We start from the raw sequence: 16,316 nt of genomic DNA, 5'->3' as shown, positions 1-16,316 counted from the left end.
TATATTGTCTGAAGTGCTCAGCCTTAGAGACAACAATGTGAGAGCCCCTCTCACAGCCACCTTGTCAAACAGAAACCATAGCAAAAGTTCAAATATTATTTTGGGGAGAAAAATTGACAGCGTCCTGACCTCCTATTGATGTATTTTTTGATATACAGAGCATGATGTACATGCACAAATATGCACTCTATGGGGCTGTCTTTGCAAATATCGTCATTACTTCATTAAAATGCAAAAACAAATATTTGTCCACAAAATTTACATCATATTTTTGGAAATAATGCATTCAAGAAAGATGAAAATGCAACTTACAAGGCGACCTGTAGGTGATGTTGCCATGAACACAAAACAACGACATATTAACGACCACTCACAAGATTTTGTTTGCATTTCAAAGCAGCAGTGTGCGATGTCATGTACGTGCAGCTATATTTAGTAACAAAGCTGCGATCGCAGATGACCTTATCGTTAAAAAAGCCATAATTCATTGCATCATTTTGTTTCTTTCAATTCAAACTTTAATTTCTTCAACAAAATGTTCACAGTGTGGTTTTCCCTAGCAAAATAAAAGTCAAAGTGCAACCTGTGTGAATTCAATACAGTACTATAATTGGTTCAAATAGCATCAATTAATAAACTCAGTAATTAGTACAAGTAATCAATTAGAGAAATAAACTAAATGCCTGGATCTGCCATCCTTCCATATCTTTTAAACACTTAAGGTAGTACGCGCTTAGAAAGTGAAAGACTTAAAACTTTTGCTCAAACTTCCTTGAATGAAAGTTTTAACCATTCTTTTACCAAATCAACAATAAAAATCGAGGTTCACCATGCAAAGTTTGGAACTAGAGAAACAAATTACCCAACATTTTTTTGTGGTATTTGAAATTCAAAATGGCTGCCATTCCTACGTTAACTGTATTGGGAAAAAATTAAATTTTGGATTTTTGAAAAACCAAGATGATGAAAATTTTTCTTTCCCCAAAAGCAGTTTTTTGTAGGGTATATGCCAAAAGCTTTAAAATGTGCCCCTAAAAGTGGTAGATCAGAAAGGAATTATAGAAATTTGAGTATGACTATATGTCCCCAAGGAGCATTCTATAGTCTCAATAAATAAAGACAGAAGTGAAGTTGATTTTTTGTCAGTGAAAAAAGCAATGATTGTAGTATGTCACACAGAAGTTATCTGGATAAAAAGAGAAAATACAGGAAAATGTGCAGGACTACATATACATGTAGAGAAATACTTTTTACTTGGTCTAACTACAACAATTGAAAATACATGTATCCTATATTTACCTTACTGTACAACAAAAAATTTGACTTAATTACTTGGTATAAGGAAACTGCCTAGGAATTATTTTTGTACTTGTACAAACATTCAAATAGAAATGTCAAGATGGATATGTATGCACAGGACATGACGCAATCTTTTCACAAACTGAGTATTGAAAGAACACTTCAGATTTGACGCGAAAGTCTGAACCGTCTACAGAGTGATAATATGCAGAGCTGCCGTAAAGTAACATGTAAACACTTGACAGCACAGAAAATCAAACTTTTACACCCTGTAAACATGGGTAGCTGTTTGGAGCCAAGTCTAGACTGTCTTTACATTTCACACCAATATTCTTCACACACACACACATGGGTGCCATGGGCTTTCAATGCTAATCCTACAAAGGTTTCAATCAAGATCTTGATCTCAACAAGTCATCGTTGATGACACAGTCCCCACTTGTTAATGGGTACTTTGATTACATGTCCTCAGAGAGGATAGAGTCCTCTTCATTAATTAGGTCTGTGATAAAAATACTTTGATACAGATGGCGCTCAATGGCCAAGAATGAGTTCCATGGTGATGAAAACATAAAACCAAAGAAGGCCACCATCCTAAAGTTCATAAAATGAGGTCAACTAGGAATTAATCAAAAGGATGTTGCAAAACATTTTTGCATACAATCCTAACACTTAACAGATTATCACTTGTACCATATTTCATAAAGTTTGATGCAGTATTACAACACAATGAGATCAACATCTGTATCAAGTTTCATCACATTTGACGTTGTATTAATTTGTGGCTATATCACCCTAATTAGGAAAGTTCATTACTTATGCAATTACAAATAATTAAAATGACACTGATAAATGTCTTTTCCAATGTTAAAGCAATGTGAGCTTAACATCTGTACAAAGTTTCATGAATTTGATGCAGTATTTCTTGACATATCAGCCTATTTACGAAACTTCAATAATATTGACGTGTTACTGCTACATGACGTGAAACAAATTGACGAGCATATGTATGAAATAGGTCAATGTCCTTGTACCAACTTTGAATGATACTGGTGGCAATATGTCTGAGTTATGGCTCTGTACATTAGAAAATTGTAACAAAGTCACCGTCATGCAGCGATATTTGATCTTACTGTTTAAAAAATCAACATGTATATGTATGACATAAGTCAATGTACATGTACCAACTTGAATAAGATCAGTTGAGACTTGCCAGAGTTATGGCTCTCGACATGAAACAACCATAACAAAATTGCTACCATGTGGCCATATTGGACCATCTCGTGAAACCAATAGACATACATATGTATAAATAAATCAATGTCCTTGTACCAACTTTGAATAAATTTGCTTGATACATGTCTGAGTTATGGTTCGGACATGAAAAAATCGGAAAAAATGGCCACACGGCGGCCATATTGGATTGTATCACAAAACAAATCAATGTGCATATGTATGACATAGGTCAATGTCCTTGTACTAAGTTTGAATAAAATCGGTGAATAAAATCAGTTGAGACGTGCCCAAGTTTGGCTAAGGACACGAAAAAATTGTAACCAACATGGCTGCCATGCAGCCATATTGGATCATATCATGAAACAAATTGATGTACATATGTATGACATAAGTCAATGTCCTTATACCAACTTGAATAAAATCGGTGAGATATGCCTGACTTATGGCTCTGTACATGAAAAAATCATTAGAAAATGGCCACACGGCGGCCATATTGGATTGTATCACAAAACAAATTGACGTGCATATCTATGACATTGTTCAATGTCCTTGTACCAACTTTGAATAAAATCTGTTGAGATATGCCTGAGTTATGGCTCTGTACATGAAAAAATCGTTAGAAAATGGCCGCCTGGCGGCCATATTGGATCGTATCACAAAACAAATTGACGTGCATATCTATGACATTGGTCAATGTCCTTGTACCAACTTTGAATAAAATCGGTTGAAACATGTCTGAGTTATGGCTCTGTACATGAAAAAATCGTAATAAAATGGCCGCCTGGCGGCCATATTGGATCGTATCACAAAACAAATTGACGTGCATATGTATGACATAAGTCAATGTCCTTATACCAACTTTGAATAAAATCGGTGAGATATGCCTGACTTATGGCTCTGTACATGAAAAAATCATTCGACAATGGCCACACGGCGGCCATATTGGATTGTATCACAAAACAAATTGACGTGCATATCTATGACATTGTTCAATGTCCTTGTACCAACTTTGAATAAAATCTGTTGAGATATGCCTGAGTTATGGCTCTGTACATGAAAAAATCGTTAGAAATGGCCGCCTGGCGGCCATATTGGATTGTATCACAAAACAAATTGACGTGCATATCTATGACATTGGTCAATGTCCTTGTACCAACTTTGAATAAAATCGGTTGAAACATGTCTGAGTTATGGCTCTGTACATGAAAAAATCGTTAGAAAATGGCCGCCTGGCGGCCATATTGGATCGTATCACAAAACAAATTGACGTGCATATGTATGACATAGGTCAATGTCCTTATACCAACTTTGAATAAAATCGGTGGAGATATGCCTGACTTATGGCTCTGTACATGAAAAAATCATTCGACAATGGCCACATGGCGGCCATATTGGATTGTATCACAAAACATATTGATGTGCATATCTATGACATTGGTCAATGTCCTTGTACCAACTTTGAATGAAATCTGTTGAGATATGCCTGAGTTATGGCTCTGTACATGAAAAAATCGTTAGAAAATGGCCGCCTGGCGGCCATATTGGATTGTATCACAAAACAAATTGACGTGCATATCTATGACATTGGTCAATGTCCTTGTACCAACTTTGAATAAAATCGGTTGAAACATGTCTGAGTTATGGCTCTGTACATGAAAAAATCGTAATAAAATGGCCGCCTGGCGGCCATATTGGATCGTATCACAAAACAAATTGACGTGCATATCTATGACATTGGTCAATGTCCTTGTACCATTTTTGAATAAAATCAGTTGAAACGTGTCTGAGTTATGGCTCTGTACATGAAAAAATCGTAATAAAATGGCCGCCTGGCGGCCATATTGGATCGTATCACAAAACAAATCGACGTGCATCTGTATGACATATGAAGTAATTATTGTACCAAGTTTGAATGAAATCGCTCCTTGCATCTCTGAGATATCTGCGTGAACGGACGGACGCACACACGCACGCACGCACGCACGGACGCACACACGCACGGACACGACCAAACCTATAAGTCCCCCCGGACGGTGTCCGTGGGGACTAAAAATACTTGTGAAACAGTTCTACAATACTTTTTTCTTTTTTTTTTCTTTTTTTTTCAATACTTCTTCTTATCAACAATCCACCTAGCCAGCAAGGTGCGACAGTTGCTACGTGTGGGTTCAGAAATCTTAAGATACATATAGGTGTACAGGACGTAGGACAGGTGCTCAGCGCTGTATAATCATAAAAGTTTGACACACAGTGCAGAGTGATAATTTACACTTTTAAAATATCATGCAATAATAATGTTTACCATCATAGAATACTTTGACAGACTGTACATTATTTAATGTACATTTTCAAAACACCTGTTTCATTTAAAACCATCGAAGACTTTAAATTGTCATTATCTACATCTTATTCCACTGTAATTAACCTGAAACCAGGGTTGTTGTTGTGTGTGAAGCTGATTTTGGCCGTGTGGAAATAATTTTATGTGAACAATGAATTTCAGCCCATCAATTGTCTAAAAGGTTCTGAGACATTGCACATAGGCCAACCTACTTCACCAATTTATGGTGTTCAAGGGAATTTTCAAATCCGAACTTTGTGGCGGCGACAGTTAGAAAGAAAATACACTAGTCTTTTTGCCAATATACCCTTACTGAGTGGATCCTACTGATGATGGCGGGACCAGACCAAATTATAAGAAGGGGGGGGGGGAGATGTTAAAAAGACAGATGAAATTATGTACATGTACTCACTAATATCCAGCAAGACAGTCTACACACATGTTTGTACTAGATTCATAATATTCCCCTGCAGTACAACTTGCCGAGCAAGAAGACCCTGTAAACAAGACAGAAAATACAGAATGGTAAACTTTCAAAGAAATAAATGACCATACCAGCAGTTTGAGAATACAGTTTTTAGTGCAAAATTTACTGTTTGTGGTATCAAACATAAAACACTGCAGCACTGCCAAATTGTGATCCAAATTATCAGCTGAGTTCAAACTACATAAAAATTTGTGTAGTCTAAGAACATTTAATTTCACAATTAATTTTTGTTTTAAGTAGAACATTCACAAAATCTGGATGAAACAGTGTTTGACTGAAAATTTTGTAAATCCACTAAAATTTTTACAAATACATGGACATGTATGCGTGTAATAAGATGTAAACTTTTGTGATGTCTATTATCTGAACTTCAGTTGCTAAAAAAATAGAATGTAAATTGGAATAAAGTTTACCCAGAAATCAATGGTGGAAGCTTTTACTGTCTCTGATTACTGTTTTTACTTAAATAATTAAAGAGCCTCCTTACTAATATCTACATCATATGAATTATTTAATTGCAGAGAATAATATTATAATTTGGGCTGTTTGAAGTTCAAAGGCTCTAACTTTAGTGGTTTATTTATTTGATATCATATGTCTTTTTTAATTATTGCAATATTCCTGTTGAACTCTGAAAATTACCATTAGATTTCTCTTGCTGAGCTTGTTGTTGCAGCCTGTATGTGTCAAATATCTGGGGGTTTTTTACGATATGCCGTACATGTACTGTACATGTAGTTCACACCTATTGAAAGACTTCAAGTTTTATTGCAGTCTTCCATAGGGAAACTTTAACTAGTTTCCTTTCAAAATTAAGAATAAATATCAGGTTCACAAAGCAAAATATGGTACTAGAGAAACATATAACCTAATTAAGTGCTAATAGAAATTTAAAATGGCTGCTATTCCTGTTTTAAGTCTATGGGCAAAATGTACTGTTAATATAATTCAGACGGTGATCACATGTGGAAGGCCAAAAGATATTGTGAAAGTCAGAGAGAGTGAATATCTGTCCCTAAGGTACAATTCTACGTTCAAGGTAGAACAATGCCTTGGTACGGATCAAATATTTCGACTTGTAAACTTTAACAATTCTTTTCTTTTAGAAAACTTTTCTCCATCTTAGTTTTTCAAAAGCCGACAATTATATATTTCTCTATAGAGTTAACACAGGGATGGCAGCCATTTTGAATTTCAAATATCGGTAAATCTTGGGTAATCTGTTTCTGTAGTACCAAAATTTGCATGGCGATTCCCGATATTTATTCTTGATTTTGAAAGAGAATGGTTGAAAAGAAAGTTTGAGCAAAAGTTTAAGTCTTTCACTTTTGAGGCGCATACAGAATTTCAGTTCTGACAAGTATTCATTTGTCAACAATAACATTGCACATTTTATATTCATACAATGCAGTGTTAGCAAGGCTAAAATATTATGTTTCAACATTTGCTGACGAGTAGGAGCAAACCGTTTTCTTTTTTGAAATGAAAATTATCAAAAGTTACAAATTATTGTTGTTGTAGATCAGATAAATCCTCAGTACTTGAATTGAAAGTAGACAAGTATGCACTGAGAACAGTCCTTGTACATGTGTACACTGTACATGTACATGTATGCATAATTGAAGTGTAGTTCACGACACATCAATATCTGTAAAGGCCGAAGAGGACGTGTTTCCCATGATTTAATTACAAAAGATAGCAAATTTAACTTCACAATTTCTTTTCCCGTGCAGTAATTTGAACATGAACAGTGTCAATACAGTACTGTGAAAACACACTGCTGAAAGTAAATACACAGTATTGCTTGGTTATCTAACATCATCAGATGATCAGATTTACATGCAAGTACACACACTTGATCCATAAAATCATTGCTGAGACAGAGTTCAAACAATATTTGGTGACTATATTTAGTAATTATATTTATAATATATTATTATCATTATTTTATTATATTACAGTATATGGTGACTGTGCTTTGCACCGTTGGCAAAATGCTCTCATGATAAAATTCAAGATATTTCATCAAGGGCCAATTACAATGTACTTCTAAGTCTAAAATCTCTCTGGCTTACTTGAAGTGTAGACACCACTAAAAACATAAACTGAGGCAGACAGGTACTAGAATTCCTTTAGTGTCAATGTTGGGGAGTGACCATATTTAGATGATATTTCTATCATGACAAGCTCTTGACACAAGTTCCAACTTCCTTCTCATTCCTACCTTCTGAATTTTCTAGAATATCTCTATGAACTTTGTGAACTTATACAATTCACTGGTACACTGTTCAATGCGTTAACCCTTGAAAACCAAAATGTATAACTTTTACATCACCATCATTGTGCCACAGGATACAAAGATTATTCACATGGCAAATTTACATATTCATAATGTCTGCAATTATAATGTCTTATCATGCTATCAATAATTGTCTGTTTGTTTGTTTACTCAAATGCCTAAAATGTCTCTAACTTACTGGTAAAAGATACCAAATGTCATTTAATTCTAGTTTTCGAAAGCACTTAACTATTAATTATTACAGCCATCAACCAAACTTTGATATCATTGACGATCTTGATCAACCATGCACCCTGGAAGGAGACCAGTCTATGATTGCTGTCCTGCTAAGACCATTTTAAGTACGAACAGAAATGCTACCAGTACTCGAACTACATGCACTGGTGTTTATGGACCCTTTTTATTACAGGTCACGACACAGATTCAACAGAAGCTGGTCCAGCTGTACTTTACACTGAATAACATCCGTGTACGTGCCATAGAATGCCTTGACTTAAGTATGCAATGGGCATGTTCTGTTGCCATGGTGACTGACAACAACAACTGCTTGACTGCGTGGTAGCAGAGCTGATTTGCAGCCTAGTGTCTCTGGTCAAGGCAGTCTGTTATGTCAGACAACATGTTGGAACCAGCATTAACAATGACAGATATCACAGCAACATGTGAGTGGACCAAAGCACATGGTAAATAAACAAAATACACTCCACCCGTTAAAATACGATTTTCTATTCAGTGGTTCACGTAATTAAATTCTGTAACAGTCAGTTCACACGCCCTAGCTATACTGCAGTGGCTAAGCATGGCCTACCCCCAAGGCAAGGTCTGGTTGTCACATAATGTGTTACACCAGACAGTTCTCCCGTGGGAACCTTGTTGCAAAAATAACATGTCGACGTCACAGAGCAGCATAGCCTACACGTCTTAGCCTAAGTTTTCTTTCTACAAATGACGGACAAAGAAAATTCACCTTTTACATGTAACTGCAGACTTGAGTTCACAATACAGGCATGTATCGTGACTGGACCCTGCACCCACACCATGCTTAAAACATCCATTCACTGAATCACACATGAGTAACACACACAATAAAGTGTACTTGAGGATGCTGAACTTTACGAAGTCACGCTACTTTGCTCTTGTTCACTTAAAAATACAAATAAGTCTTTCCCCTAATTGTCTAAATATACAAAAGATCCTGTATAGCCCTACTGGTACATACATGTATACATATACGGTATGTGAGATCCCTGTGCATAAAATCCTTTGCTAATCAAAGAAACACTGTTAAAATGTGTGTGCGTACCATGATTTTTCCAACAAAGAAAAGTTGATTTTTTTCCATTTTCTCTGTTAGAACATATATAGAAACATAAAGGAGATCTTGTGATATCACCATTGACATGACGTGAACGACTCAGATGTACCGGTCCATGATCTTCACTCCTCTCACATTCAATGTCAAATGAAGATCAAACTAATGTAAATATTTTTTTCAGTCCCCCTCTTTGTCATTATTCTTGCTTTGTTTTTTGTATTTTGTTTAGTTTTTCCTTCAGTCACCTTCTCTCCATTACTTTTGTTTTGTTTTGTTTTGTTTTGTTTATGCACGTCAATTCAACGAAAAATACTAAAACTTGTGTTAAAATTATATCGTTCAATTACACAAAAATAGATTGTTGCTAACTCAGTGCCTGTAGGACACCAGTAATCTATTTTTTTAAATATCAAACAAATTTTTGTTACAACCAAGGGGATTAAAGGTCACATGTCTTTATTACAATATCGATCGCACTGGCTACACAAAATAAACACTTTATTATCAAATATGTAAAATCAAATATTACACCTTGGAACTTCCTTTATTTACAAAAATGGCACATGTAATGATTACATCAATACATGTATTTGTTTGCTAAAGCCTACATGTTGCTGTGATTTTTTTTGACAACATCGTTTGAAATCAATCAAAGGCAACTCATGTTAACATGCTAACCAAAGTTCAAGTAGATCACTGGACACTTTTCAAACATACAATTTTTTTTTTTAAGGAATAATTCTTGACTCCAAGTGAAAATCACTGCCGCAAGTGGGTACTGAAAAACTGTGACTGAATTCATCACCAAGGATTTAAGTTTGTAACACTTTCAAAGACAATAATGGGATCAGGGGAATCAAAACATCTCTGTACAGATTTAATTTTATATTTTATATTTTGCAGGGAGCAGGGTACAAAAAATACAGCTAACACAGGGCTTTAACATTGAATAAGATTTTGGTGAAGCTCAAAGGGTCAAAGGTCGTGGGACGTTTCATACAACATTGATTAGGTAGACTATTACACAAATACAGAATATTCATCAAGTATGTTTGACAAACATTCCATTGTTATTAATACTGCCTATTTGCACACTCATGATATACACTGTTTTCAATATCAAATGTTTTTACTCTTAAGAAATAAGGTTTCAAACTGTTTGAGAAGAAACTTTTCTGCATAACATATATGTGTACAGTGTCTGTACATATAAACAATGAGACATTCGACTAAAGTAGGGTTGTTTTATATCCTTCAAATCCGGACTGAGAATGGTGAAATACAACATAATTTCAAATCAAAATTTATTGTGGTTTGTTCATATGGACAGACATGTAACATGGCAGCCATAGTATGTACGTGTAAAATGTCTCACATCAGTACGGGATTCTTGGTTCCCTCTTCTCCAATTAGGATTCCCCCCTCACATTCAAACTTTTCATCCCTATTTTAGAGCACAAAGGTCAAGCCTCACTTTCAAGTACAATAGGTTTGGGCCAAACCATTGGCAGTAAAAGGGTTAAAATATCAAATTATGTCTGCATCAAAGCAAATAGTGCATCAATACTGTTTTTCTGGCAGAAACTTTTCATTCCCATTATTGAGTAGAAAGGCCAGCCTCACTTTCATAAACAATAGGTTTGGGCCAAACCATTGGCAGTAAAAGGGTTAAAATATCAAATTATGTCTGCATCAAAGCAAAAAGTGCATCAATACTGTAATTCTGGCAGAAGAGAAAATTACATTTCAAGGCATTTTTTTTCTTTCTCAGTTCACTTTATTTCACATTTGAATTTTCTGAACCAGTAAAATTGTAATCAAAATACCGATTGTACGCCTGTTACACCTTTTGTAGCGGCTTATTCCTATGACGAGATTAAATCAAACATTTTGTGGGGCAGTTTTGAATGCACACCTAAATAGCTCATAAATAGAACTTTTATCTGAGTCAATACTATTAGTTTCATTTGTTTTCCACTCAAGAGTCATTCCATATCCAACAGGCAAGAAAATGTACAATGACCCTTGTGAATAGTTTATTCCTATTACAGTTTCAAAAGATGCATATTTTAATACCTACCCAATCAAAGCATCTATTTAATATATTTTCCTTTATATATTCTGATAACAAGAATATATATTTATGCTTGTCAGGTCATATGTTTGCAAGAACAAGTAAAGTTAGGTCAATTTGGGATTAAAAATTTTTGGCGGGAAAAATATTGTGATCGTACGACAGCATACTACCTTTGAGCAACCTGTTACATCTTATTAATATTGCATTAACACGTGCTACACCATGAATTTCATGACTTTTGCCATTAAATGTAATTGACAATTACCATTTTAATAACCATCAATTCCCTGTTTTATGATTGCTGTAAACATAAATGCATTCTTTTCCCTGTGTTCATTACTGCATACCCTGTTATCAGTAAGATATTGCTTTGAGGCACTCAGACCACAAAAACGAAAGTGGAAAACTTTTTCTCAAAAAGCATTAGGTATAGCTTCTGGAAAGCATAAACTAGTAATTCTCTTTCATAATCAACAATAACTATAAATGCCGTGACAACAAAAACTATTTTTTATAATTTAAACCATACCCCTTCAAGTTTTATAATCCCACATCAAAAGCAGGAGTCAAGCCTTCAATTTTTGTATTACAGAAACAAAATTGTCAAATTCCCAAGACCTGCATTTGAAATTAAAAATGGCCACCAAAACCTTTGACAAATCGACCTCGAAAACTTAAAATTTCTGGATTTTTACTGATAAAAGACAGCAAAAACTTCTTGGCTTTTAAATAAGTGTACGCACAACTTGCAGACTACTGACTAATATTCCTGAGGAAAATTCTACCATATAATAGAGAAAATAAAAGATCAACGTCTTCTCTTAACACAGCTGCATCCAACACACCATAGAGTTATTCTGAGCACAGACTCAATTTCCTGTCTTCAATCAGGTCATCTTTCCAACTCAAATCAATTTCAAATCAGTGCTGTCTATAAAATAGAATAACAGCTACCAGGTAAAAGTGTCGATGCTAAGCTAAGTGAAACCCTACACGCAATTTCTCATCTTCCTGTAAATATGATAGCAGTCTCATCAAATTTGAGGAATGGATATTAAATTTTACAACTCTCCGATTAATAAAGATATCAGCTCATTTTGGACGTTCACTTCACGATTGATTTTCTTCGGCTTGCTCTAAACAAACATAACTGTCACATCATTCAATGTTACCACCAGGATGCAACATAACATTACATTTTCCAATCCGGGTATTTAATTATTCATACTTCCTTGTAAGTGACCTTTAACCTTTTGCTCCTGAGGAATTAGGTGTGAGAATGATATTGCTTTTAATAAATGTATTGTCTGCATCTCTTATGAATTGGTGGGCGCTCTTTATCATCTTTTGATAGAAATAATTAAAATCTCATTAAAATGATTAAATACCAAAGTCATCAATGCCATAGAGGTGTAAGGTGTTCATTTTTCACGCTCAAACCAGCAATGTTGAGAGGAAGGCAGCCAGACAATTATCAATACTTTTATTTTCGATTCCACATGATTCTCAAAATCAATGGAACACATGTATATAATTTGAGAAATTTCCTTATCCAAATATTTCCTATCTAAAACTCCACACAAACTCGAGACATTTATCAATGTATCAGGTCCCATCCCGTCTTTTACTCTAATATCCTTCATAAGATGGCCTTGTAAATACTTACAGTTACATAACAACTCATATTACCTGGTGTGAAATTTGAATGAAAACCATACACACGTACAGTCATACAGGTTAAATGGAAAAGAAAAAACTGCAAGTCTAGAGTTCATCCTCATTACACCTGGTTGCTATTAAGTTTCCAAAATGCTGACATTCCTTGTATTTTTTGTGTCAAAGTTGCATGTATTTCACCAGCTACCTGTATTCCACATCTGCAAATTTTCCATATCAGAAATTATATACATGTATCAACGCAGGATGACATCCACAATGAATTCTCCCTGGAAATAGTTAAGAAACAAAGTATAAAATTGGAAAAGAGTACTTGCCATGTACATAGATATTTCATTACATGGCATCTGGGTGCTACGAAATAACACGTAAATGAAAAATAACACTCAATATTAACATCAATGCTACTGCAATTGCCAGGATCCATTTTCTTCAAGCGGACAAATTCAACCAAAGACAACTGAAAATTGTCACCTACATGTATCAATGACCTTAAAGTTAACCATTGATGAGTGCAATAAACCTCGGGTCAATTCTGTCACTACAAAATCAAAATTTAAGACTATGATGTGGTCAACTCCATTACTACAACTAGTACAAGGACGATGCAAAGAGCTGTTGTTCTACTCCCCAAAGCATGTTGAGACACTCACTACCTAGATTTCAAAATAGCTCATATGAAGCTTTAAAGCTCTATTCCCCTACACTGGCTTTGAAATGAGAAGAAGCTAAACAGCAGTTTGTTTTCAGAGAAAACGAGTGTCAAAAGCATATATAGCCTCGTCTAGGACCTCTCATTTGTTACAGTATATACAACCTTTAAATATTATAGTATATACCGTATCGGAAGAGGGGTCCTGGTTTCCAAGGCACCTTGCACATGTATTGGGCAGAGAATTTCTGGTCAAGCATGCGTTACTGTACAAAGCAATCAAATACTGATTCAAAAGTATGCTGTGGTCCTGGATCAAGTAGATATATTTTTCTTACATGCAAGTTATCGGCCTGGCATGGCAACTCAATGCTCATTGTAAAAATATGTCTATTTAATTTTAAGGTAGAATGCACCTGAAGGACAGATATTTGGACTCTCAAAGTTTTACTATTCTTTCCTGATCTACTACTCAAGAAGGCTCTTGTAAACTCCTGGTGTTATAAAAATTTTCACCGTCTTAGTTCTACAAATATCTTAAAATTTTAGTTTTTCCATACAGTTTACACAGGTTGTTTGCAATACTTTGAATTTCAAGTATTGGTAAATCTTTAATATTTTGTTTCTCCAAAAACGAAATTGGCACGGTGTTCCCAGTTTTTTCCTTGTTTTTGAAAGAGAAAGTTTGAGCAAAAGTTTACATCTTTCACTTTTGAGGCACATACTACCTTTACACATTACAGACGCCCCCCACCCAACTAATAACTTTTCAAGGTTCAATATTCTGATGCATCAATTGGTTTCTCCCAGTCTTGTAATACCAAGTATTCATCTTGTAAACATAGTTTAGACCATAAACTACATGTACATTATCACGTATTTTGTAAATAATGTTTGTTTGTTTTTTGTTGACAAAATAAATGTTACCCTGTTTAAAAAATTGTTTCCAGTATTAAGATTGGCCCCAAGTCTCTTGTCTTCTCAAGGCAGCTATTACTGGCTGTGAGGGCCATCATATCCACCCCTTGATCCACCTACAACCAGCAGAAGTTTGCTTCGTCAATCTCCTGTGTTTTGATATATGTGTATGTATGCCAACAGACTTACAGCAAGTCTATTCAAAAATGTTAAACGTTGAAAACATGGTTGTAAATATTATGTAAATCTTTCCATGAGTTAAATAGTGAAATATCCTGGTTTACCACAAATTATGCAAAAGTACATAATATCACCAGTGTATTAAAAAAAGTGTGCTTCCGAATGACCAATACAGTATACATGTGTTATAAATTAACATGAGAGTTAATAAACACTAAAATATACGTCATAGTTATTGTAATAAAGTCTTAAGCCTGTTCACTTTGGAATTTCACTTTATTTTACGACAGAGCAATTACATGTATGTAATTTCGATTGGATTCTGAAGAATTTTTATTCATGGGTGCATTTTTACAAATGTATTTCCTTTGGTTACACAAAATTGTGGGTTAGCACTCAATAGAGTCACCATTCTGGAACAATTGCTGGGTTTTAAAGCTTTACATTTAATATCCTAGGATTTATCGGTTGATAAAAGCTGCTGTTTTACACACGCTATTACTACAGGTCTATTTTTCAAAACTTATATTTCGCTTGCACTGTTTCATCTGCACCATTGTAATAACTGCTCATTAATCAAACATAACTTGGAGATATAGCAATCTATAACTCTTCTTTTTTGTTTCATATTTCATTTCATAGCATTTTTTATTGCTTTTTGTGAAAATTGATATTTGATCAATGACTAGAGAATAACACATGAATCAAATGTACCAGTGTATGCTAATTCCTAAAACATTCAAGACGGCACTTTTCCAATTGAAAATGATTTATTATCGATTAATTCTACAATTATGAAATCTTTTTAATTAAACTCAAATTATAATACTCATATTTTGACATACATTAGCATTATAATAGTATCTTTTAACATGAACTTTGCTTTTTCTCTCAATGCTGGAACATGTGTGAATGTATGACCATCTCTATTATACATCCATGGTATCACACAAATATTAAGGTGAAGCACTACGAATTACGTCAAAATTAAGTTGTGGTGTCATTTTCTTGAAACTTTGCACAAATATTCTTGGAAGTTGTGCAAGTGCAAAAATGAAATAAAAAAGTTGGGTCACCATGCTCGTTTCCATGGAAACGGACGTTAAAATGGCGTCGTTAGAAATAAATAAAAATGATATAATTCACTTAAACTAAAGAAAGCAATTATAAAACGCTTAGCAAATGAGTTAAGATCCTTAAGATCCATATCTATCGAATGTATAGTTTTCATGATGTTTGTAAAGAAATTTTGACATAAGTATCGATTATAAAATGACGATATCGAAATTATATCACTACATAATTTTCGAACTTTCTTCCTGTCGCTTTGAATGGTGTCATTTTGACCAAACTTGGCGAATAAACTCCTGACATAATACCATTTAGTTTACACTTTTAATAAAAGGGTGTCACCACGCTACTTTTTACAATATCTCCAGGTGAATGGGTAATTTGCGCCATATAAATGGGAGGGAAATGTTAATTTTTCGCTCATATTGAATAAAAAACAGCTTCCTAGGGGGTCAAAATATGACAAGGTTATAGGTCACATGTATTTCTAAGACACTGGGTCAAAAAATTAGGTAAAAGTGCAATTTCAACAATGACAGGTGATGTTAAATATATGCGCTACAAAATAACCCATTTGCGACAGGCTGGAGTTAATCTGCGCAGAAACGTTCTAAAGCGTGTGCGCGTCCGAATTCGTCGCCCTTTACCTTAAGTAACTAAGCAAAATATTTGTATAATTGAGGTGAGTTCAGAAGTTTTACACAGCCACCCTGTCACAGAGTCCAATTTACTCTTTGACTGTGAAGACCAATGCATTTGAGTAT

At 34.6% G+C, this 16,316-nt stretch overlaps 1 protein-coding gene across 1 annotated transcript in view; it reads right to left on the bottom strand.

The window, feature by feature from the left end:
- LOC139130273 (fibrillin-2-like) overlaps positions 1-16,316 on the bottom strand; it is a 71,769-nt gene that overhangs the window by 53,717 nt on the left and 1,736 nt on the right. Inside the window, exon 2 of the mRNA XM_070696027.1 lies at positions 5,289-5,373. Within this exon, the coding sequence (XP_070552128.1) occupies positions 5,289-5,373 (85 nt within the window). The remainder of the gene's footprint in view (positions 1-5,288; positions 5,374-16,316) is intronic.

This window comes from Ptychodera flava, chromosome 3, assembly GCF_041260155.1.
Source record: "Ptychodera flava strain L36383 chromosome 3, AS_Pfla_20210202, whole genome shotgun sequence".
NCBI lineage: Eukaryota > Metazoa > Hemichordata > Enteropneusta > Ptychoderidae > Ptychodera > Ptychodera flava.
This window is presented reverse-complemented; position numbering and strand designations above follow the sequence as displayed.